The sequence below is a fragment of the Biomphalaria glabrata genome, chromosome 10 (assembly GCF_947242115.1).
Source record: "Biomphalaria glabrata chromosome 10, xgBioGlab47.1, whole genome shotgun sequence".
Lineage (NCBI taxonomy): Eukaryota > Metazoa > Mollusca > Gastropoda > Planorbidae > Biomphalaria > Biomphalaria glabrata.
This window is the reverse complement of record NC_074720.1, coordinates 11,620,704-11,647,751: the sequence shown is the minus strand read 5'-3', so window position 1 is coordinate 11,647,751 and position 27,048 is coordinate 11,620,704. Positions and strand designations below refer to the sequence as shown.

Sequence of the window (27,048 nt, the reverse complement as noted above, 5' to 3'; positions counted from 1 at the left end):
TAAGAGCTACTGTTAGTAGAATGGTAAGACATTCAGCTGATTGCCAGTTAGTGTTGATGTTCTGGTTTAGTTTCTCTATTTACTGCTTTCCTTTTTTTTTTAAATCAATGAGCCATTGTTTCTTGGTGTGAAGAATATTTTTCTGTATGTTACTAGTTGTTTAACTTAACAGTCATTGAAAAATATCCCTAAGCTTCTATATATATAACCCAAATTTTTTTATTTTTTTTCGTTACATTTTCCAGGTTACCAAACTTTTAAAAAAGCTATTAAACAGCATAATTATCTTCTTTAATTAATGATTCTGTTTTCCCAAGCATCATGTCATTAAGTAATTAAAGCGAGTAATTAAACCTGAAGAGGAAAGGCCAACCCTTTTCACAGTTGTACAGTCCCCAAAGAATGTTTGTATTTGCTCAGAGCTCAAATATTACCTAGTAAAATGTGCACAGTGACTGAATGTTTGCCTCAAATTTGTTTGAATATTTTGTTAGTTTGTAAAGAAAAATTTGTGTTAAAAGTGCTGCCATACACTAAAGAGCTACTTACTATTCCTAACACATTTTTTTTTAGGCGACATTTTTGTTGGCTTCTCACTGCTGCTGATCTGAACCATTACACTGACTTAAGACTGAACTTTTACATTAGTTTTGTTTCTTTTTCCAAAATTGATGAATCATAGGCATTTTGGATTTAGTTTGTTACAAGTCAGTGTATATTAAAAAAGTTTTTGAATTTACAGAATGTAGACTAATATTGTAATTGTCTTTTTATATATATATATATATATAAAGATAACATTTGCCTATCATGCAGAGTCAGAAATTAAATTAAACATTATTTCAGGATAAAAACATTCAAACCAAAACAGGCATTTTAATGTGTATTTCAGACGTGAAATATGTCTTGTACAGAAATTTTGTGTTTGTTTGTTTAATAGAGGCCTTTTTGTTCCCACCATATTGACATAATTCATCTCTTGAAATCACTTTTTTTTTCTTTTGTTATTCTAATATACTTTATTTCTAAAGACTGTGTTTAACACCCATTACAGAAAATGCATTTCTGCCAACATCAACAAATACACAACACATTGTGCAATATTGTGGTAGATTTGGTTTAAACTGAGGCAAATAACATGAAAATGTTAAGTCAAAAACTAATCCGTGCTTGTACAGATATTTCTATTTTGCATTATTTTGATGTTTGCTTGTGTTTAATATGAATGGAAATCTCTACATGTAAAAAGATATTCAGTTTATTGTGTAATTATCAGCTAATTGTTTGTGTAACTTGTAACTCTGCTCCCCCTCTCCATACCCAGGGTTTGCTTCCATCTTGATTCTTGTTGACACCAACTTTCTGAACTGCTCATTTCCTGGGATTTGTTTGCTCATCAAGGTTAAACTGGCAAATACCTTCATTCTGTATGATATCTGACTGGCACACTTTGGGTAGCTGGGTTTTCTTAGAGCTGGCACTTAGGTTTATCTTGGGTTTCACTGCCATCACTACCTACTCCTGCTACAATCAAGTTTAGATTTACCTCTGATACAAACCAAACTTTTTTTTTTACAGTGGTAACTGAAGAATGTAGCTTTAAATATGTTTCTGTGCATCCTTTTTTGTTCATAGCAACCATAGTCATTCCTTGTGAATTTAATGGAAGGCAATTTCTTGTCTAGCATTCTAACATTACAGTTCTTGGTTTACTTCACCTAATAATCACAGGACTAGTTTATATCAGAAGTAGAATCAGTGACTTGAGATATGTATGTTATTTATTCAGTTTCAAGATATTGTGGAAATTATTCAGTGATTCTTATGCAATTATCAAACATGCAGAATTCACATTTCATGGTTACTGTTATCTCAATATCTTTATTAATGAATACAAACTATGTCTGCATATACTCATCATGTTGCTGTCATCCATTCACATATTAACATCAGAGATAATTCATCTGTAACTGTTTTTATTTATCTAAGCACAATTCAAGTTTTTTTTTAAAACATCGTTTCTTCCAGCCTTCCATTACTTTTCATAATTTTGTAAGCACTCTGTTTTTTTTTATTCATGTTTTTTTTTATGTGCAACAGCACACATTTTTGGCATATTTCTACAAGATGACTTTGAATGGGTTGAAGAGATTATTTATGTCTGTAGTGTAACAACACTTTGTGTTTACAAAATAAGGTGAATGCTTGAATCCAGAAATGAAATCTTGTTTCTTCTTGAGCTCACAGTCTGGGTGTATTGCTTAGTTTCTAGTCAAAATATCTTGTGATTGTCTTGAAGAACATAACAATGAACTGCAACTGATATATATATTTTTATTTATGGAGATCACCAATGCTCATTTCTTTATTGATATATAAATTGTTGAGTCTGACATAATGTTGACAGAAAGGGCATGTCACTTCTAGTCCATACTTATCATATAAGAGAGAATAAATAGTTAGCGTCTCTATCATTTTCATGTTTTCTTTTTGTTTCTAATTAGGCAAATAAAAATGCAGTTTATTTTTACATTTCACAGAGTGTCCAGTTTATTTTTAACAAGTTCAGCTACTAATTGGTAGATTATCAGCCAAATTGGCATACCTTAAGGCCTTCTTTTCTGGCGCCAAGAAGCAACTATAATTGCTTGTATTTATGTTAAGCTTTTGCAAATATGTTTTTTTTGCTGCAGATTTATTGTCTAGTTAGAGATCTTTGAATGAACCTCCCATTGTTTATTACCAAGACCTATTACCACTGAAGCAGATTTTTGTTGTTTTCTTTTCCCTAACTAAATGTCAGTTACCCAGTAGAGCTGAGTAGAAGTCTAAAATCCCATTATTGGGATTTTTGCTCTAAACCCTTAGAACATCCCTTTCTCACAGTTAAAAATAATATTAATGTAAAAACAAATGAATATATGATCAGATTAGGTTGAGACTTTGATTTTGTTGATTCTTGTGTATTAATATAATGCCAATCTAATTGCTCTATGAAGTTGAATCTACTTTGAATTCCCAGTGCACTGTTGCTCTCTACATTTCCACATCCCATTTGGTCCTGCCATTGTGTCTCCATTTAACATGTTTTGCTATGTGCCTCTCTCTCTACTCGAGCAATTGGACACCCAGTCAATGACAGCACATTGGGTCCTCCAAGTCATGGATTTTGTTTCTATATTGGATAGTATTTCTCTCTTGTTTGAATCAATGCTCCAAGAAAAATATTTTTTGAAATGATTTGTTCAACTGCAGATAAATATCAAGGTTATGTGGAATACAATATTTTTTTTTTGTTTCTTTAATGATGAAAATAAAATTATCACAAACTTTTTGTACACTTATTTCTTGTTTCCTTCTTTCGTCTTTTAGAGATTTTTTTTTTTTTTGTGTATTTACAACTTTGTAGAGATTTTTAAAAATGCTATTACCTACATTAGTCAATGAAACAGTACTTAATACTTTATTGAGTGAGGATAGCTATGAGCTCTCAGCCCCCCCCCCCCGCCCCGCCGCTAAGCAGTATTTCTGGTATTGAAAGCCAACTAAATACATATTCTGAGGTACCTACTGTACATTGTCCTGCTATTAAAACGTTTTATTTCAAAAACCAAATGTGCTATTCTTACTGACTTAGACCCTCCTGCGCCGTTCTGCGCATTTGCTGGCAAGCTGTTTCCACAAAACTCTGGCAATGTCTGAAGCCTCTTCCCACCTGCTCTGAGGACCTCCATGAAACTGTGGCGCCAAGTTGAACTAAGATGTCATTGCAATTCTTATTATGCGTAATTCATTTTGTCGGAGAACATGTCCCGCAAACCTCATGCGACGCTCTGTCACAACCTTACTAAGGGGTCGACTCCCACTTCGGCATAGGATTTCCTTGATTTAGACCCGATCTCTATAACTGACTCTTAAATCCGTCTTAGCCATCTTGTAGAGCCACATTTAGTGCTTTTCAATTTCGGCAGATGACTATTCATTGCCACTTTATTAATGGAGCCCAGCCACCTGTAGACACGTTTAACTTCTCTGACTACGTTCTTTGAATTAGGTGACTATTTTGTTTTAGATGTTGTATCGAAAAGGGAAGTTTTATCGTCAAAATCATCTGTTTGGGGGAGGGGGGGGGGACTAAAATGTATCTGGAGTTGTTTTTTTTTATATTCAAAACCCCATTTAGCTACGGCCATAGAATTTGGTGTAGTAGTTTGCTTTAGAAATAATATTGAAGAGAGAGGCTTTCAACCTTAAAGCGCTCTGTAGTGGGATTTTGAACTCAAAACCTTCTTGAGGAGTTTTAAACTTTTTAAAACGCCATCTGGAGGAGAGGGGTTGGAACTCAAAACCCCCCATTGGCTTGGCTACGCTCAAAGAATTTTAGTGTGTACCGGTAATTGGCTTTTTTTTTTTTTATATTGAAGAGGTATTTTTTTTATCATCAAACCCCTTTGAAGGGAAATTTAAACTCAAAACACCCAATAGGCTTGGCTACGATCATAGCATTTTGATAGCGAAATGTTTTTTTATATATTGAAGATTTATTTTTTAGCTTCAAACCCCGCTGGCGGGGGGTTTCCTAGGCTATGCTCATAGCATTTTGAGTGCATAATTTGCTTTTAATTTTATATTGCAGAGGTATTTTTAGCTTCAAACCCAGCTGAAGAGGGGTTTAAACTCAAAACCCCTTTGGCTACGCTCATACAATTTTCAGTGTGTAATTTGCTTTTTTTTTATATTGAAGAGGGGTTTATCGTAAATTTTGGAGAGGGGTTTTAAATCAAAATCCTCCTTAGATGTACTCTTGGAATTTAGGGATTGTCGTTTGCATTTTCTTTTGTTTTATAGACGAGGGGGGTTTAAATACAAAACCCCCTGGTAGGGGAGTTTTAAACTCAAAACCCCCTTGGCTGTGTTGGGCAAGTGATGGTTTAGTATTAAAATTTCACCTAAAATAAACAAAATAAAGCAAAAAATCAGTCACTAAATAACGACACCCCCCCCTCCTGCCCATGCGTTCCATTGGATAACGTATTAGTCAAAATATACCAACACGACGCGTGTAAACTTTAAACGGCTCTATCAACTCACCAAAGAGAAGTGCAGATATCTTCTGAGTGGCATGCCAGTCACTTCTTGTTAAGTGACATGTGATTGTGAATAGTAAAGTAATTCAAGATGCCTTGTTTCTCTTTGAATTGTTGTACTACTTGATGTCTATGTCTATTTTAGTTAGTACAGAACAACAGATATTAAAATTCACCAATTAAAACCTTGACATTTATTTGACCATAAAATAAGTGCAAACCCAGTTGTGGCCTCATATTTTGGCACACATGATGCAAAGTTTTCCTCCGGGCTTTCTATTTGTTATCTTTTCATCTTTTGCGCCTATTCTAAAAATGCTTTCCTCTGAGGCCGAGTTATTTTTTTTTTCTCTTTAAAGTTTAACAGAAATTGCGTTATATATGTATCTTGTAGTGAACTTCTATTTGTATACTTATAACTTGTTAGCTATTTAAATACCGGTACTTATAACAACACATTGAGATAAAATAAAACAAACAAGGATTGTAATGTATCAATACATTTTAATCAAACATGCAGTGAGAAATTTCAGACAAGGATTTTATCCAAAATAAGAGCAACAAAACTTTTTATGTGTGCAACATTGCCACAACAAAACCTCTACTTCCAAGTCCTGTGTGCAACATAGCCACAACAAAACCTCTACTTCAAGTCCTGTGTGCAATATTCCCACAATCAAATCAATGTGGCACGTTCTGTCAAAAGGACAATGTCAGTACGTTGGTAAAACCAAGCCAGCTTATAAAAAAAAGAGAAGCTAGTTGAGAATGACAAAGTCAAAACAGCATCGAAAATGATTTTACTTTCTAGTCCTTGATATTAAGCCAGGATGTAAGAACTTTTCTTCACTGAACTATAAAAGTGTTTTGACAGTAATAAAGACACAAAAATTACTATTCTTGAAAAAAAATCAAGGAACCACAAACTAACTTATGGTTTTAATCTTCAAAGCATTGAATAATAAAAGAATATAGGAGTTTATATTTCATTTTATATTTTAGTTGAGTTTGAGTCTGACAGAACGTGTCACCAATGATAAGAGAATATCAAAGCAACCAACGAATAAGTGAGAATATAGAATCCTAGACTTTGGAGGGAGTTTGTACAGGTGAACAATGACAGAGATAAAGTGTTCAACTAATGACTTCATTCAATCTATGTACACAGACACCAAACACTTGGCAGGCATGTTTAGTGGAATACAACTTAAGGACTGCTCCTACATCACTATACATGACAATTTCTTGAAATTGAAAAACAAAGTTTTAGTAGTCCAAACTGTCATGATATACTGGCTTGTGTTTTTATTTTATATTATCAGACCTTTCTACAATCTTAGCATAATACTCCACCCTCTTTTCTGTCTGTTATTTTCAAATGCTCTTGACCTCTCTTAACATCTCTTTAGTTTAAAAAAAAAAAAAACTATTCATAAAATAATTCTATTTTTTTCTTTTAGATAAAATTAGGAAAAGGCTAAAATAGAAACAGCCATCTACAACCAGAAGGCACCTTGGACACAGACACATTGAGACACTCGTATCTACCTACAGGAATAAATAACACGTGAACCCAGTCAATCAATCAGACATCTTTCTCAGAAAATAGAGCATCCCTCCAAGCCCATTACCCTCGGTACGAAGGAACAGACAGATCTTGACATTTAATAAAAAGGAAAATGTTCCATGGGAAATAAGAGCAGGATACTGCAATGTAAAAACAAAAGTCTGCACTATCTTTAACTAACGTTGAGACAAAGGAATAACATTCTGATCCAACATCTCAATGATGAGAATTGGGGAAGTAATGAGTACAATGTGGAAATCTTATCACTGATGTCAATCAAAAAGAAAATTAAAAATTTCTAACATTAGACACAAAATACAAACTATGGTGTGATAAATTATTATATTATTCATAAAGATCTGTCCCCACTGTAAATCTACAAATAGCACACTGGGAGCTAGCACATAAAATAAGACAATGCATTCTCCCACAAAGGGATCATTGATAAAGTGATGATATTGCAATGAAAATAACCTGCACATAAACATTAAAACAGTGAAACATTCAAATGAAAAAAAAAAAAATGAGACCATATGTCAATAGAGTCCATAAAATGAGTTCCTTAAACTCAACTATTTGACTAATGACTCTGTGACTGCCCCAAGAAACAAGGCACAAAAAAATACCCACAGTCTAGCCAATGAATGAACATGATTTATGATGGCTGGATTTTTTTTTTTACTAATGACTCAATTGAAGACTAAATTGTGCCTATCTCTATCTATTCCAGTAGATTGAAGTGCTCAATATCTACAATAGTTAGAAGTTCAATATATATTTTCCAATCACTTCAGTTATTTCAATCTCTTGTCTACGGATTGAACAAAACATTTGCGGGGGGAAATCATTAGTCATGTGCAAGCATTAGACTAACCCAGGACCTTCACCATTTTGCAGCCACAATGACTGGGTTGAGACACTTTGTCTATGAGTTTCATGAAACATTTTCTGATTGGGTATATTAGGAGAAAAAATGAGAATTTATACCCAAGACAAACAATTTATGAAATGGGCCAAAGTTTCAACATTCAAATGATAACCCTAAAAGGTTGGACACAGGAAGCATGAAATTCATTCAACTTGAATGAATGATGCTACCATTAATAATTTTTTGTTTAAATGTCCAATTACATGGACTTATAAACTGTTTCTTTTAGATTTAATCCCTTTTTAGTATCCTCTCTGGACATGGACAAAACAAAAAATTAGAATGTTGCAAAAAGTTTGTTGATGTGCGAATGGAAATTGCATGCTCTTGAAGGAACTCTTTGGAAGATGATGATCACTAAAGGGCTAACCTACTTTAAGTACAACACTAGATCATAAGTTCATCAACTAGGACATCTTCTGTACAGATGTGACTTTTAGCATCCACCTTATCTTTCTGACTAGTCTAGCACTAATGCTAAGGTTGAAATGTACATTTGTGTCTTCTGTCTAAAGAAAGTTAGAAGCAGGTGTCTTCAGATGTAACTATAAAAAATGATAAAATAGTCTGTGACCATTATAAATTTCAAGCTATTTCTCATAATGGAAAGTATGTTGTTTTTTTAAATCTATTACTGATCAAACTTGGGAACAATTTTCACCAAGGTAAAGAATCCCAGCACATCAATCCATGCACTGAACTTGGTAAATTATCAATCCAAAGTTTGATGGACATTTTTATAAAGACCAGTACACTTAGCTAAACCATTGTCAAATGCCAATGGAACTAAGCATAAATGTACCCCAATCAAAGATCCACAAAGTTCAACAAATCAACCTGGGAAAAGCCCTGAACAGAATATATTAAATAAATACATGATAAATATACTTTTAAGTATATCCTGACCAATGCACAGCAGCCTGTGTCAGCCATCACTGAACTATTAACTCACAAGTCTTCAAACTTTGCATTTAAAAAATGTAACATTTCCTGCAACACAAAAAATGGGTTAAAACCACAAAGTGTTTTGTTTTGCGTAAGATGACCATATATTCCTGATCACAATAGGTACAGCATGAAGAATTTCAAGAAAACTGGTCAGCATTGTGATGTGAAAAGGTGCATATATGATATGCCATTAAGTATTTACTTTTGACTATTGGCCGGGAAAAAAGACAATAGCTTAGATTCAATCAACTCTTGAATTCCCACAAGATATTGTCTCCTTTGCTAATTACATAGAGATTTGTTTATTAAAATGACTTCAAAATGGCATGTGTTATTTACCTGTAAGAGAAGATATGAAACTATGTACAAATATTTGTTGGTGGATAAGTTGATACCTGTATCAAACCAACCATTTGCATGACAAGGGGAAGTAATGATGTAGACAACAATGGATAACAACAGAGGACCAAAACAAATACATTTTTGTTTATGTTTCAATATTAACATTGGGCAGGAGTGAGTTCATCTATCTATCGCAGATGGTGATAGTGACGTTGATCCCCAGGTTGCCATGATCAGCAAACAACTGAGCTATGTTGGTGTCAAACACTAGGCAATCACTGCTGGCTATGGCTGACTGTATACCATCATGGATGCTTCTTGGCGCTGCCTCCCAGGTTAACCTGCGCCTGTGGCCATTAAGTTCTAACCTACATACAGACATAGTAGAGTACTATTTTAAATGTAAGGAAAAATAAAATCAAGTTTTACAAAAAGTAGGTACCAGTATGTAGAACTCACCAGTTTTTACATTCACAAAATGTACAGTGATTTGCTGCAGTAATTTTATTTAGATCTAACTATTTACTTTTAAACCTAAGATACAGCATTATTTCCCCTTTCAGACCTTGCAATCTACAGGGCAGATGATGTAAAGGTCCTCTGTTTCTGTAGCCCATGGTTTACAAGGGTGTCATGAAGCCAGCACAATGACCAACCGCCTTTACTTTCCCCCAACTAATGTCAGGTACCATTAGAGCTGGGTGGGCTCAGAGGCACCCTATAGATCCCAAAAGTAAAACTCCCAATTTCAGCAGGATCTGAATCCAGGGAAGCCAAGTGCTTAAACACTCTGCAACTGCACCTCCAAGATGCAGTATTATAATGGAGAAATCATTAACTCCACCAAGAGTCTAACTACTAAACATTCCTCCAGCCCATCCTGTGTACACAAACTTTGCAGTATTATAATGGAGAAATCATTTTCTCCATCAAGAGTCTAACTACTAAACATTCCTCCAACCCATCCTGTGTGCACAAACTTAATACTCTTTCAACATGTCCAATATTCTAAAAATAAACAAGCATAACTAAAGAGCAGTTAATAGCAAAAATATTTCTTTGTCCCTCAAACCTCTATAGTATAATTTATGAATTTGGTATAACTTCAAACATCACAATGAGAATAGCTGCTGAGCACATACCTGTATATGAAATTCTCAGCCTGTTTTCGTGTGCCTATAAGCTGAACAATAGCATAGAACATTTGAAGCCCATCAATTTTTTCCTGCTTTTCAAGGACAAGCATAAAATTGTGACCAAAACATGATTGCATCATCACCCAGTCCACTGCTCCCGGGAGATTAATATCTGTTGCCAGAAAAACTATGTCTTCACCTAGCAACCAAGAAAGAAAGGAAACAAATGTTTCAAAAGTTAATTTCTAAAAGTCTTTGGATTTATATGATACCAACTTGTGAGGCCTTGTAAGGCTTAATAATAAAACAAAAACATTTACAAAATTTTAAAATTGTCAGGTGGGACCATAAGACAGAAGCTTCTAATCTCATTAGGTGTTATCAATGTTTAAACTATAACATTGACTGCTGGTTCAATGACCAAACTATAACAATATCCATCAGAACTCTTTTTGACCTTCCTTATTGATTGTAGTTGATGTTGGTTCTATGACTGAATTATAACACTGACTGCTGTTGGCTTAACACAAAATATTTTTTGAAAGAACATTTTTTTTATGTACGCATTTTTTTTAATTCTTTATTTTTTTAATATGAGATTGATAAAGATATATAAAGGTCTCCTCCTTTATTAAAAGCAGAAAATACAACATTTAACTGAATAAGTGAAATATTTTACCTTGCAATGTGGTTATGCTTTTATGGGACTGCATGAGATGTGGCATAACTTGTTCAAGTGAGCCTTGCCATTTGCAGGAGGCCCCAGGACATGGACATGTATAAGGCCTGAACAAAAAACAAAAAGGCAACAAAATATAAATGTTCTGCTAGCAAAAATAAATGTTCTTTACTGCTTCACTATTAATCAAGACATAATTCTGCACTGATCTCCTGGTTAGATTCTGTTGGCTCTAGTCACAAAGTATCAAGTACAAGGTGGCCACACTTTGTCATCAGTGGATCTAGAACAGTTAAATGCTCTTGTAATTTAAGAAAATGTTATATCCCTCAGAGAGACCCGCGCTCCATGGGATCAATGCTTCTAGTTGTGCTGCATTATCCAGTGAAAGTTACAATTTGCTGGCTTTTTCAGTGCAAAGACCAAGGGTATGATATCACTCCCCATTGAGCTCAGACAAACAAGATGCTTCACTACATTTAAGAAGAACATTAAGACCTATCTGTTTCAAAACTTATTTGGAAAAGTTTTTCAATTAACTGTTTTTATGCCTGTTATGTTCTCATAGTGTTTTCCATATGCTAGGACAAATTTGTACCAGTGCTCCTTCTTCCCTAGCGCTATTAGAGCATGGAATGGCTTGCCTGAGCTAGCCAGAAAAACCAATGACTTTGCAGAATTTAGGTCGTTGGTTAATATGCACGACGCGTAGGACGTAATCATCTTCTTTTTTGAAGTAACGTCTGTATTATATAAGATAAGATAGCGCCTCGAGTCTGCATTGTGCTATATAAATTAAATTATTATTATTCTCCAAAGATAAGATGATAGACATAGGATTAAGCATGTAATATACCTGTGTTCACAAGTGTCTTCATGATCACTTTTCTCTGTGTGTAGCAGGGTAGACTGGCATCCATTGTTGGAATATCTACAGGGGAAAAGCACAGATGCTGCCACTTTCTCCATGGCCAAGTTACGGATGTTGCCTGATAATTTTAAAAACATACTTATTGGAAAGTTTCAATGTTTTTGTTAGAGAAATTGATGGAATAAGGAAACAAGTGCCACCAATAAGAGTTAAAAGACACAGGATGATGTTGCAGTGGAAAAGAAAAAAACTGGATTTAACAAATTTATATAGCTTCATGCCATATTCCAGACAAAGACAAATGTTTAAGACAAGATTGATTTTCAAATAATGCCAAAAAAAACATTCTATAAAAGAAATAACCAGAGGACAATAATAATCTGATGTCTATGATATGTATAAAATGTAGAATTATAAAAGTAAATGGAAAATGTTTTCGGTTAATTATTCTTATTATTTTATAGGTATGATAGTTACGTCTTAAGCTGCACATTAGGAGGGCCTAATAGTTAATTCAAGTAAAGGCAAGACTCACTCCACTTTAAAGGGTGATGGATTGTTGTAGCATGTTGGTGGTCAAGTTTGACATGAAACATTATTGTAAACCACCACAGAGACCTCTACTGTGCTCTTTTGTTCCCATTTACTAGACTGACCAAGTATTTCTTCACAAGAACTAGCAAAGTCAATGTTTCCTTACCTAAAAGGACCTCTACGAATAGGACAAGTTAAAAGTAATGACAAGATTTAACAATGTCCAATGTTTCCTTACCTAAAGGACCTCTACAAATAGGACAAGTGAAAAGTAATGACAAGATTTAACAATGTCAAATGTTTCCTTACCTAAAGGACCTCTACAAATAGGACATGTGATAAGTATTGACAAGATTTAACAATGTCCAATGTTTCCTTACCTAAAGGACCTCTACAAATAGGACAAGTGAAAAGTAATGACAAGATTTAACAATGTCCAATGTTTCCTTACCTAAAGGACCTCTACAAATAGGACATGTGATAAGTATTGACAAGATTTAACAATGTCCGATGTTTCCTTACCTAAAGGACCTCTACAAATAGGACATGTGATAAGTATTGACAAGATTTAACAATGTCCAATGTTTCCTTACCTAAAGGACCTCTACAAATAGGACATGTGATAAGTATTGACAAGATTTAACAATGTCCAATGTTTCCTTACCTAAAGGACCTCTACAAATAGGACATGTGATAAGTATTGACAAGATTTAACAATGTCCAATGTTTCCTTACCTAAAGGACCTCTACAAATAGGACATGTGATAAGTATTGACAAGATTTAACAATGTCCGATGTTTCCTTACCTAAAGGACCTCTACAAGTTGGACACATGGTAAGTTTCTGTCTACAGGACTGACATACAATGTGACCACTTTGACACTGCATGATGGGAGGCAGTGCATAATCAAAACAAACTGGACACTCAAAATAGCTGGCAAGATCTGAGGTGCCATTGGTTGAGCCTGCCCCTTCAAATAAATAAAATAAATAATTAAAACAATAAAGCTATTGTAAAAAAAAAAAAAAAAAAAAAACTAATTCCTAACACAAGGAAACATTTTTTATGGCTAGAAACGTATAAAAAATTTGATCAGGGGTGCAACCCATGAGACCAAGTAAACCCTGAAACCCGAATTTCCAAATTTTACAAACCCTGAAATCATAAACCCCAAACTTTACCAACCATGAAACGTCCCGCATATACAATTTAAGCACCAAAATTTTACGAAAGAAGAACAGTATTAAATTACTACCTAGATCTATATCATAATATGCCCCCCATGTTTTAAATATGTAATTAGTAAGCCTATCCTTATAATAAATAGAGTTTGTGTGTATTTATTGATAAAGCTTGTAATACAAGTTAAGAGGATTTAGTACAATTTTATATTAACAATGTTTATACACCCCCCCCCCCCCCCCAAACACACAGTTATTTTAAATGATGTTTCTCTCTCAACATTTTTTCACTCATTATTCCTTTGAAGCAGCCTACGTTAATCAACATTGATAAAACTGATTCCATCAATGTACATGCATGGACCAGTAAATCTATTTCAACAAGATAAAATTGATTTGAGATTTAGTCCAGATCTATTCCAAAATGAGCATTTAGATTTAGTTTCTAATATTTAAATGTAGACCCAAATGGCTAAAAATGTGCTGGACTGCTTGTACATAATTATAATTTCTATAGATCTATTGACCAATCGATCTATTTTTTCTAGCCTCTAGACCGTCGGGCGAACGCAAACTTATTAATTTAATTCTTCAATAATTGATTCTAGTTCTGATCTAAAAAAGGATGTAAATATGGTTATCTAGTCCATCCTAAATCTAAATCCTACCTCTATTATACTCTAGACCAATATAGCTCTAGACATAGGCTAAGGCTCTATATTGAACCTATACAAATATTAAAATATAAAACAAGGAAAGAAAAAAAATAATAATTTCGCACTCGTGAATTTTTTTTCTTTCTATTTCTAGATCTAGGACTAGGTACGCCAGTAGATCTAGACTAGACCTTGCCTTAATCTAGACTATATCTATACTAAATACAAGAATTTACAGTCTAGATCAGATCTAGATTGATCATAGAAATAGATCTAGACTCTAAATCGAGCCGATTTGAGGCGCGTTCCGTACATCTAGAAATTCTCAGAATGTTTACACTTTAATAAAAAAAAATACTGTACCGGTAAATAAAGCTTAGTGCAAATGCAAAGTGAAAGTTTCGCGAATTGCGAGATATGAGACTGGTCGACATTGTTTAAAAATGGCGGCTAGCACGATCGGAACTAGCAAACTAAAATTAACGGGGAAAATTATAAGAAATTTCGAAAAAATCTAAATCAATTAAAAATCCTAATGTTAACAAAATTGTAGAGGGCAAACCCGGAGGGGGGAAAAAATCGGATCCCTCAAAACCCGGATTTCCGGGTTATTCCGGAAAAGTGACACCTCTGAATGTGATTTCAAAAAGCACAAATGAGAAATTATTACTTACAGACAGCTGAACTTAGCTCGGAAGTCTGCATAGGTAATGCAGGATTGGGCAGGGCATTCACTTGTATTGTTCTGCTCTTGGGCCCAGGAGCTGTCTGTCGACTCATGATGAATGAATCTACTATTTTGTGGTCCACTGCTGATACAGAAATATAATGAATACAGTTAGTATCATACTAAGACATTTAAATGTCTTAAATATCTTGTACATAAAAATAAACATGGTGCATAGGAGTTGGAGATATCAAATACTTCAAAGTACATTTGAAGAGTCAACATATTTTTGTTCATTTTAATCCTTAACAATCATTAAAAACAACAAAGAACTGGCTTATAGAGACTAATGAACTGCAGCACTCTTTTACTTGACTTTCTTTGCAGTTTGTACTACTAAACTGAATTCTAGAATACTGAGGAGAACTTTACATGCTTATGTCAATTATCTGTTTCAATAGTAAACATGATATCAAGATAATTACAGAAAACAGTAAAAACACAAAAAAAAAAAACAAAGAGGGGTCACTTTATATTTTTTAATTCTACATCTCCTTGCTTAAGTTAAAAATCACTATAAAAATTGTGTAACTGTTACAAGATTAACAAAACAGAAAGATAACTTGTTCAAAAGTTAACTTGATAAAAACATAATGAATATCAAACAAAGCAAACAAAAACAAAATGAACAGATACCTAGTACTTTGCTTACAACTGCTTGATTGGGGGCATGTATAATCTCATATTGTTGTGTCTGTTAAAACAGCTTTTTTTTAGTTAAAAGAGTAGAACCTGAACAGTTTGAATCATTATTTAAGATTTAATAAGTAGCAAGTAATTTGTACATACAAAAATATATTAGTCTACTGTGATGTAGACTGGAATAGTTCAATCTAGACAAAGATATAGATCTATATCTAATCACCAAGATCTATATATAGTCTACTGTCTAAAGTCAGTAACAATCTAAGAGATAGAATTTAGAATCTTAGGTCATTAACAAAGGATTAGATCTAGATTATTCTAAAGTGGATATAATCTATATATAAAATATAGATCTGTCACTAGTCAAAGTCATAATCAAAGACTAGATCATATTAATATAGTAAATATAGATTGATTTTTAAATTCTAAATACTCTAATTTATAAAATTGTCCCTTATTTATGAAATTTATGATATAATCTAAATCTAGAATCTTATATTATAAATTTCAAATGTTACTTCAAAAGAGAAGATAATTAATTCCTCCACATATCAATATATATGTCAATCTAGTCATGCATGTTTATCAGAGACTGCTCTGGTTTTCCTGGCTGATTCAGGCAACCCATTCCATGCTCTAATGGCAATAGGGAAGAAGGAGCACTTTTATGAATTCATCCTAGTATATGGAATAAGAAATGTATCTGTATCTTAAATGTCTTTCTGAGTATTTTATTAAGTTTTGCTTTTGTATTTGTAAATTATGGTCCAGAGTTTTATTGCTACTTTACTTGTTAGTCTTCTGTCCTGAAGCGTCTCTACATTTAATTAATTTACTAATGATTTTACTCTAATCAAACGTCAATATTTTTTGTTATAAATTCCACAGCTATATTTTGCATCTCTTTAAAAGTTTTCTTGAGGGGTCCCAACCTGAGGAGGCATATTTTAATATTGGCATAACCAAGGTTAACTTTTTAGTTGTTTTTTTTTATGTTCTTCTTTGATTTGTACAATTTCCTTTAATAAATCTTATGGCTTTGATTTTTTCAATAATTTCATCAATATGTGGATTCCATGATAACTTTCCATTTATTATAACATGTAGATATTTTGAATTTTAAGTCAAAGTAACTATTTTACCAAAAATAAGATAAGTAGCTTTTATTTAAGTTTTTTTTTCTGTTAAAATGTTACTCTTAATAACTATAGATGTATAGTAGTCGAGTATAATCTAGATCTACTAGACTATTTACTATTAGAGTAGTCTATGACTATGTCGACTATGATTAAGTATGATTATATTTTATCGTATCAGACTTGTGATTATCTCAATTGATATCTGGACCTAACTCTAGAATATAGAGCTCTATATAAAACAAAATTTTAAATTAAATATACATCACTAGAAATTATATCTAAACCTAGCCTAGTAAAGAAAAATTCTAGATCTAGACTAAAGATTTATTTAGAGTAGACACTTTACTGACTTTGTAGTGTTCGACTTTCGACAGTAGAGACTAGAGCAGTGATGGGCAAACTTTTTTTTACAAGCAAGCCAAAAACTTTTTTAAAAGAAAAAATTTGTTGGGCTATAATAAAAAAAAAAAGGAAAAAGGAAAATATACAGAAATTTTGTATTTAATCTAAGGCTATGTTTGAATTCAAGCTGGGAGCTTTTTGATAACAGTTGATCATATTTTGGTTAACTTGGGAGTTATCAGTGAACTGAGGGGTTGTCATCTATTTCTAACATATTTTTCTAGGCTGCTGATAAATAGATCTATATGAAGATGCAAACATGGCACACATTACTAATTACAAATGAATAAATTTGGTAAACAGGAATTCGACAAGACCTTTGTGGGACACTAATTTAGGAATGTTAAGAACTAATTGTTTGAGATGATTGTTAGATTGTAGTTCAATGAATTCAAGCTGCAGTGCTGATTTCAAGAGTTCACAATCCCACTAAAATTTGCATTCTAAAAATATCTACATCTTTTTTCAAAGTCAAGAGTATACCCATAAAAAACTTAAAATCTATTTTTCAAATTTGTCATACTATACAGTTAAAAGTTATCTTCATTTACAACAGTCAGCAAAATGAAACTCTTGAAATAAGACAAGTCATTTTAAATATTTATTAAAGTTATTATATATCCAATGTAGTTGAAGTATTTTTAACAATTCTTGATTATACTAAATGCGTGCGTACCTTGTAAGATGAATTACAGTTGCAAGTTTCTTTATTATGACATCCGTCACAAGAATGAATAAACAGGTACCAATAGGAACAAAGACTAAATGACTAAGTTGATTCAAGATGAAACTTCGAATAACTTTTAATACAGAATGGGCCACAGTCTAGTCCGTCACTAATAATGATGTTTACCCCTCAACAGTCTAGCAGTAACTGATTTCTAAAAGTCTATTCTAATCTCTAACCCAAAGTCTACGTCGTCACTATAAAATGTACGTTCACTGTGGGCCTAATGAAGTGCGCAACCCAACTATCTAAACTAGCTATCTAACAATATACACATCTAGATCTAACTAATGACTAAGACTAATGATCATTTTTATTATTTTAAATCATTCTTTCTTTCTAAGTCTAAGCCAGCCAACTAGATTAACTTGAAGTTCTGATCATATTGACATCATTAAGTCGACTAGAACTAGAATCTAGATTATAATTGGTCAATCATTTGTCTGTACAGTCTACATCTAGATCTGTAGTGTAGTGACAGTGGAGTTATAGATTAGTAGTAGTGACTACTGTACTAGTGTAGACTAAATAATTTATCATTCATGATAATACACATTATAACAGTGATTATACAGTTAATTAATACAAATTGCAACAAATTAATACTAATTATAATAATAATAGTACTATTCAGAATTCTAGACTAGACTAGACTCTAGTCTCTAAAAAAATGATAGTATATAAAAAATATAGATCTAGATCTACTATACTATATATTATATTATATTAGATATTCTACTCAATTCTAGACTAGATCTAGATGCTGAGCATGCTATAAGCATGAAAGTAGCGCTTTAACTATATTATATATAAAAGCTATAATAATAGATCTAAAAATAAAACAAAATAATTCACATTATGATTCTTTCATTGAATGATTCTTACCCCAACAAATCTCATAAGTAAGCTTTATAATAATATATCTAACTTTAATTAGGGTACTCTTGTCATTTGAATCAATAATAACAGGACACACTAGTCTAGATCTGTAAGGTTACATATCTAATGGCTATCAAGATAGACCTAGATCTAGATCTAGTTTACTTAACACTTAAATAATAGAACCCAGATTATATTTAGATTATTTTAGAGGTAACAATGCAAAAATGTTTCTGCGATCCTTCGACATTTGTTTACTACGTCACGTTATCAATAGCTCCCTCTACCGCTGACCTTTACTGAGCTCGTGGGGGGGGGGGGGGAATCATGTAACGCATAGATTCTAGATCTAGTACCTCAGTTTTTTTTGTTTTAAGTGTATTATCCGGCCTAAGGGGGCATTTTGTTTGCTTCTAAAGGGAGTTAGATAAGTCAGGGCAAAAAGATTTTAAAAAAAGGGAACAAAAATATTTTTGTTAATGATTATTGGTGTATTTGATGTAGGCTACAAAAAAAAAAAAAAAAACAGTCCAGGTCTTTAAAAAAAAACAAAAAACTCTAATTTAGTTTTCTTTGTTTTTCAGACGTCATTTTTATGCAAATCTAAAAGTGAAAGATTAATTGCACGCCAAAAAAAAAAAGTCATTGCAAGTCCGAAGATTGAGGAGTGCATGGTAGTAGCATATTTCGCCTGGCTATAGCCTACTTCTTCTTCCTCGTTCTCATTTTTATGTTGGAGCGTTCAGATGACTAGACCAATATATGAGATGAACTTCGCAGTGGTTTCCAATTCAGGGAGCTCTCCATATAGTTTTCTTTCTATTGGGGTGTATGGGACCAGTGTCTTGTAGAGCTTATTTAGGGCTATATAATACTGTCCATACTGCATACTGTAATGTAGTCTTGCCAATGTACAGGCCTATGCCCATTATGGAACGAATGCACCTTTGATGGAAGCATTCGGAGCCTTTTAGTATTAGAAGAAGAGGCGCGGACAGAAAAAGTTATGGGAAGACATTTTAACATTAAAGCAATATATCACTGAATGAGATTCTATACAAGGCTTATTCAGAGAGGAATGAAAAAAGACGGTCGACAGATCATACGTGGTGCCCCAACGGTTCAACGGAAATGTAGACCAAATAACGGTAACTTCAAGCCTTGATTTTTTTCTTTACATAAAACCCGTGGAGTTACCTAACTGCCCTCTATATGACGCGGACCTGCATGAATAAATTTGTCAATTTGCTATTTTTTTTTAATTATATAATTTCTACAATATAAATTATTGAAACGTTTGACTATAGAGATCTATCAGAATATATAAGGCTATATATTATATTTTAGGCCTAGTTTAGAAGAATTTTGAGGCTGATTAGGCCTAATTGAGATTTTAATTTTCATATATGTAAAAACATCATTTTTGTTTCGCTTCCCTGTTGACCCTATATCGTTTACTCTAACGAAAGTTCCCGCACTTAGGCACCTTGTTAAATTTGATTCTTTGAAGCATTGCCGAGAGTTGTTGTTTTTTTTTCTACTTACTTTTTGTGTAATGACTCGAGGATTTCTTTTGTCATTCACGTAAGCACCCTGAATAGAATAGGAGCCCTATGGTAATGTCATATATTTTTTATACATTAAAAAAAGATATATATATATATATATATATATATATCACTCGGTCAGACTCTATCACCGCCACTCATTAATCAGGGAACATGAAATGCACCAAGATACCTGTGTCACAGTGTGTGTAGTCGCTGAATGAACTCTTTATGTTGTGTCTGTTGTATTTATGTGTATTTTTCTGTTGTGTTGTCTTTATATGAGAAAAGAGTCCATGTAATCACAACAAATTTCCGTAAGGATCAATAAAGCAGTCTTATTCTTAGTCTTATAATATATATATATATATATATATATATATATATATATATATATATATTTGAATAATGCTAATATAATGTATTTATTATTCTAAAGTTGTTCCTTATAACAAAGACGTAGTAACTAAAAAAAAAAGGAGGAGGGGTTGTATATTTTTAAAAATAGAATCCAGAAAAAATTCTGAAAAGTAAGAAACTTATTTCAATTCTTTGATTGTGGAATTTGAAAGCTAATTTTAAGACGTCAAGAACATTGAATCAATTTTCAATACACTCAGCTCACCATTTAGTTCAGAAGCTGAATCAACTCTAGAGGACATACCCCCTTAATTATATAGACTAGTGAGCTTCAATTAAAGGGAACACACTCTAGAAAAGAATGTAAGGAGAAAAAAAATCCAACTTGAGTCATGAGTAAAGAAACTCAAACTGTCAACTTTGTGTCTTCACAATCACAGTGTGACATCTAGATTCTAGAGCTAGAATTAGTACATCTAGATATGATCTAGAACGAGATTAGATCGTTTATAGACTCTAGATCTTGATCTACTTAACGCGATTCGTTTTGCTTATCAGTTAGAAAGAAAGAAACTGCTGTGATTGTGAACTCTCTATTTTACTATTTTTTTTAACTACTCTCTGAGTCTCTCACACTCACAGTCTGACTCTGAGTCTTACTCACTCTTAGTCACTCTAGTAACTAGACTAGTGATTTTTAAACTAATTATTAGTAGATCTAAATCTAGATCTAATATTATTACACTGTGACTGTTAGTCACTACTGTTACACTCACGGTTAGGTTTATTTAAATTTTTATTATTAAAATTAAGCATAGACTTTAACTTTAGTAGTTTACATCACAATTATTAACAAGTTGAATTATTTCAATTATCAATCAGATCATCACATCATCAATTATGTTATTCAACAACTTATGAAGTTATTTGACTTATAGTTTATTCAGTTCATTTGTACTATTTAAAGTTTTTTAGTTACTAAAGTTGACTAAAGTAAAGTGACTAAACTGTCACTCACTAAACCTAAAGTCCTAAACTTAATTTAGATCTAATTTTCTAATATAGGGCAGGATATAGATAGTAAGATAGATTATTCTAGATGTAGATCTAGATCTAATCTAGAAAAAGATCCAAGTCGGTTAAATTAACTTAAGACAATTAACTAAGTAGAAAATAGATAGATCTATAATCTATAATTTAATTAATTATTAAAGCAATTTAGACACTATTTACTAGATTTAGATATTATTATCACTATAAATCATATTTAAATATCTAGGACTAGATATATATATCTAGATATATCTAGATCTAGATTCTAAAATCTGTAGTTATATAGATATAGATCTACTAGATATATATAAATAATAGATCTATACTATATAAATCTAGATCTATAAAAGAAAAATTAGTAGTTAAAGATCTATATCTAGAGTCTAGTTATAATTATTTAAAAATAATTATAATATTAATAAGGATATAAAAACGGTTACAAAGATAGCACAGAATTGGCACCCGAAGTGGTCCACTATAGTCCAATCTCTTTTGTGGGACATCCACCTGGAATATTTTAGATCTTCTGTAAACAAATTGATAACAGTTCACAAATTTAAGTGTTTTGTGATGAGGGTTTAGCCAACTTGCTTGGATGAGGATTATATACTAAAATCATTTAACGCAATTAAATAGGTTTAGGAAAAATATATCAGAACATGCTAATGCCAAACTGTGAGATTAAGCTATTAGAAATAAAGTTTGTAAATTGTAAGAAAAATTTTACTTTCTTAACAGCGTTATTGGATTCGTGTATTTTGAAAAAAAAATTGAAAAGAATATCAGGATAGAAATTCCTGCCAATAACTTATAGTTGTCAGGAAGAAAAACACTTTGTAAAAATGTGCTGATCCTCATTTTATCATTCTCATTTATAATCAATATTTTTTTTATTGTTAAGTAGTTATGAGAACTGTAAATAATGCCTACTATTGAAAGCTCTCTATATACATCTAATGGTTATCATGCTGTTATATATGCATATAAAATATGTGCTCTTAATTAGACTCCTATATTTGTAGTTGTAACCCACATCAAAGATGATTGTGATGTAACGGCCAACTAGACTCCATTAAAGTGTTTTACTGCATTCATCAATAAAGTATTATTGCACAAATGTCAAATCAGGCACTGAGACATAAAGTGAAGCATTTATATAAAACGGTAGGCAAAATATGTTTTTACTACTCCTTATAGAAAAAAGCCACTATTGATTTTATTGTATGTGGTTCTTTCTGACATGTTATTTTACCATCACAGTGCTCAATGCTTACTCTTTTGGTCTTCCTAAAGCCTACCCCTTTGTTTTATAGTAAGAGCAGATGTTTCTGTGGCCCATGGTTAATGAGGGTGTCATGTAGCCAGCACAACAACCAACCCCCTTTTACTTTTCCCTGACTAATGTCAGGTACCCATTAGAGCTGGGTGAACTCAGAGGTGCCCTAAAGATTCTTATTGTTTTTCTCAAAAACTAAAATGTTTTGTTTAGAACTCAGTTTTACTATTGTTGCTCTTTATCCTGCTCCAAATAGGTGCAGAGGTTATTAAATTAGGTATGCATATTTTATGCACATATAAAAATATAAACATTTTTTAAACATGATAATAGCAGTTTGTCAAATGCACTGTCTTATATGGTATTTGGAATGCATTAGTCATAATAATGGTTTTAACATAGGATGCTAGAGTGGATGTGTCATCTTGCTTTAGAACTGAAGTTGTCTGGATGGTAACATGGTAACATTCACATTGCCTTAATTAATCGTTTATGCAGATAAATCATACACCACTATGCAAATATGCAATTGACATAAGCAGTTTCTATGAAATGTAATTTTTATTCTCCCTGCCCTGATTTGCCAATCAATCAGTCTATAAAGGGCATGCTGCTATTCATAATGTAGTTTCAAACAGCAATCATAAATAAGGCATATTTATTCACTTTATAAAAATGTAGTGATATAGTAGTTTGTAGGATTGAAATCCATATTAAAATGTGTTAGATTTAAATTCTGTTTGTTAACTCTTGAAGCTTTGACTGTTGAGCCTCTTTCACTTTTCTTGATATCTTTGGTATTGCTCATACAGTAGTGTAGCATTTCATATTCTTCTTATATTCCCTATTTGATAGTAGAATCACACACATGAACCAACGTGTATCAAAAGCAACAGATTTTCCACCTGTCTTCCGATTGCCATTTTGTCCATGTTCCCTCTCCTCCATTTATTTTTACAAAGCTTATATCAACTCAGTCTGTCTGGTAAAATGTTTAAACATGTTTTTCTCCAATTTTCCATTCTTTGATCAAGTTAAAGCTTTGCACAATTATTCATGGAACCTGACTAGACATGAATCAACGAAAAAAATTAAACAATTAGTTAATTGTTGTTGATTAATTATTTTGTTTGATTTCAAAATAAGGGGAATAAATGCTACTTAATGAGAGATGTGAATATCTATATGGATTTAGTCCACTTATTACATTTTTTATAATTTTTTTCTCCCCCTTCCCATTCTCAGATCATACACACAAGTCAAAGCTGATTTCCTCCAGTCATACAATGAAGTCAAAGCTGATTTCCTCCAGTCATACACATAAGTCAAAGCTGATTTCCTCCAGTCATACACATAAGTCAATGCTGATTTCCTCCAGTCATACACATAAGTCAAAGCTGATTTCCTCCAGTCATACACATAAGACAATGCTGATTTCCTCCAGTCATACACATAAGTCAAAGCTGATTTCCTCCAGTCATACACATAAGACAATGCTGATTTCCTCCAGTCATACACATAAGTCAAAGCTGATTTCCTCCAGTCATACACATAAGTCAAAGCTGATTTCCTCCAGTCATACACATAAGACAATGCTGATTTCCTCCAGTCATACACATAAGTCAAAGCTGATTTCCTCCAGTCATACACATAAGTCAATGCTGATTTCCTCCAGTCATACACATAAGTCAAAGCTGATTTCCTCCAGTCATACACATAAGACAATGCTGATTTCCTCCAGTCATACACATAAGTCAAAGCTGATTTCCTCCAGTCATACACATAAGTCAAAGCTGATTTCCTCCAGTCATACACATAAGACATGCTGATTTCCTCCAGTCATACACATAAGTCAAAGCTGATTTCCTCCAGTCATACACATAAGTCAATGCTGATTTCCTCCAGTCATACACATAAGTCAATGCTGATTTCCTCCAGTCATACACATAAGTCAAAGCTGATTTCCTCCAGTCATACACATAAGACAATGCTGATTTCCTCCAGTCATACACATAAGTCAAAGCTGATTTCCTCCAGTCATACACATAAGTCAAAGCTGATTTCCTCCAGTCATACACATAAGACAATGCTGATTTCCTCCAGTCATACACATAAGTCAAAGCTGATTTCCTCCAGTCATACACATAAGTCAATGCTGATTTCCTCCAGTCATACACATAAGTCAATGCTGATTTCCTCCAGTCATACATATGTCCATGCTGATTTCCTCCAGTCATACACATAAGTCAATGCTGATTTCCTCCAGTCATACACATAAGTCAAAGCTGATTTCCTCCAGTCATACACATAAGACAATGCTGATTTCCTCCAGTTATACACATAAGTCAAAGCTGATTTCCTCCAGTCATACACATAAGTCAAAGCTGATTTCCTCCAGTCATACACATAAGTCAAAGCTGATTTCCTCCAGTCATACACATAAGACAATGCTGATTTCCTCCAGTCATATACATAAGTCAAAGCTGATTTCCTCCAGTCATACACATAAGTCAATGCTGATTTCCTCCAGTCATACACATAAGTCAATGCTGATTTCCTCCAGTCATACATATGTCCATGCTGATTTCCTCCAGTCATACACATAAGTCAAAGCTGATTTCCTCCAGTCATACACAAAAGTCCATGCTGATTTCCTCCAGTCATACACATAAATCCATGCTGATTTCCTCCAGTCATACACATAAGTCAATGCTGATTTCCTCCAGTCATACACATCTAATCCTTTAGTTAGTTCTGAAATGGGCTGTGGGTACTTAAATTTTAATTAATTTACAGACATCTTCTTGCTAATGTTTTGTTTAGTTATGAAGTGTTTAAGGGTTTCAGAAGCTTCTCATTTCTAAAGAATGATCATGCAATATGTAAAAATAAATTTAAAACCTATCCACATTACATTAATATGGCTATCATTTAACATGTTCTTTTGTTATTGTTTTTAGCTTCTTCACTTGGGAAAGGACTACCCAAAAGGGAGAGATTACTTTCGCCAAAAGCTTCATGCAGTGTTCTTAAAGAATAAAGATGTGAAGGATCCAGAGGCGATTGAAATGTTGATAGCAAAAGGGGAGTACATCGTGAAGGAATTGGAATCTTTGTACATGCTGAGAAAGTACAGGACACTGAAGAAAAGATACTATGAACATGATTCTTGACTGCACTTGTTGGCTTATTTAGGCTGCAATTTTGTTTGTGATATAGATATTTATAAACTGTTGAGAGTTTTACATGTGATATATATTTTTACACTAACACTAGGGAACAGTCTTTGTAAAGGTTCTACTTTCATTTTCAGTTTTCATCAGCAGTATTTCTTATCTTCATTCAATAACATTTCTAAGTTTTCTCATAACAAATAAAAAAAAAGAAAATAAGAATTTCTACAAGAATAGTTCAGAAATAATAAAAACTCCTGCTTTCACAGCGACAATGTGTCATGACAATATGGGACTTTCTTGGTTTATGAAAAATGATAGACCTTGCCTAAATGATGGGAGAAACAATGTTATCTCCCTTTTCTATATCATTTTTCAATCTTTCCCAAGCCATCTAGTCTACATAGCAAGTTCTCCTGTCAGGGAATGTTCTTGCCATACCACTTGCCATACCATTCCATGAAGTCTCTTGATTGAAAAGATTAAATTTGAAACATAATCCCAAAGAACTTTCAGCTCTGAACTCAATTGCTGAGAGATAAAAAAATGAAACATTGGTCTGACGCAGTATTATAATTTTGATGATGACTCAATCTATCTCCCTCACCTCCTTTTTTTCTTTTAAATATAGATTGTACAGACAGTGAAACACTTAATTATATATTATTTCAACACTTAATTAGCTCCATGTCTACTCTTTGGCTGAAATATTTCATTATAAATAAATCTCATCTTATTTTTAGCACTATCTGTAATGCACATAATACATTTGTCCAAGCTACCAATAGAAGATGAAATGATGAATAATAACGTTTTTCAATTAGTATATGATTATTGGTTGAATACATATGTATACATACATGTATATGAATACATAGTCTGTTCTATAAGGACATCCCCAGTACACACACACAGGCAGGTGTTTTTATACCAAGATCAGTTTTCTCCTACATTTACATTCAGATGTTTAATAAATGCTTTGAAAATTTATTTTTTTTGTTCACATTTTTTGTTTGTTTTTATTTTACATTTTTAAAATACGTTTATGCTTTATAAAGAAATAACAATTTCATTTTTTAAGAAATAACTAAAAGAGAGTTGCTAATTGTTAAAGCACTTGGCTGTCAGACCAAATATCTCTAATTCCTGATAAGGCTGCAAGTCGTAGAGTCATAGATATACAGTAATAT

General features: G+C 32.8%; 1 protein-coding gene across 11 annotated transcripts; it reads right to left on the bottom strand.

Annotated features, from left to right (window-relative positions):
- Positions 1–5,571: 5,571 nt before the first annotated feature.
- LOC106071745 (E3 ubiquitin-protein ligase SIAH1-like) lies at positions 5,572–18,725 on the bottom strand. Of its 11 annotated transcripts, none has more exons than XM_056043835.1 (9): positions 18,456–18,725; positions 17,520–17,612; positions 15,294–15,351; positions 14,605–14,742; positions 12,899–13,063; positions 11,544–11,676; positions 10,688–10,794; positions 10,015–10,207; positions 5,572–9,240 (listed from the first exon to the last, which is right to left on the bottom strand). In XM_056043835.1, exons 1-9 carry the CDS (start codon positions 18,468–18,470, stop codon positions 9,057–9,059), a joined length of 1,086 nt encoding a protein of 361 aa, XP_055899810.1. In that variant the 5' UTR covers positions 18,471–18,725; the 3' UTR covers positions 5,572–9,056. The 11 variants fall into 11 exon arrangements, with proteins under 11 accessions (XP_055899810.1, XP_055899811.1, XP_055899814.1 ...); XM_056043836.1 differs by having other exon boundaries at positions 14,605–14,739; XM_056043839.1 differs by lacking the exon at positions 17,520–17,612 and having other exon boundaries at positions 15,294–15,389.
- Positions 18,726–27,048: the final 8,323 nt, after the last annotated feature.

What these genes read in the sequence shown, in the direction of transcription:
- LOC106071745 (XM_056043835.1), bottom strand. An exon ending in AGTTGTAAGCAAAGTACTAG is followed by an intron (nt 14,743 to 15,293) that starts GTATCTGTTCAT and finishes TTTCTGTATCAG; the next exon opens with CAGTGGACCACAAAATAGTA. An exon ending in GAAGACACTTGTGAACACAG is followed by an intron (nt 10,795 to 11,543) that starts GTATATTACATG and finishes TTTTTTGTTCAG; the next exon opens with GCCTTATACATGTCCATGTC.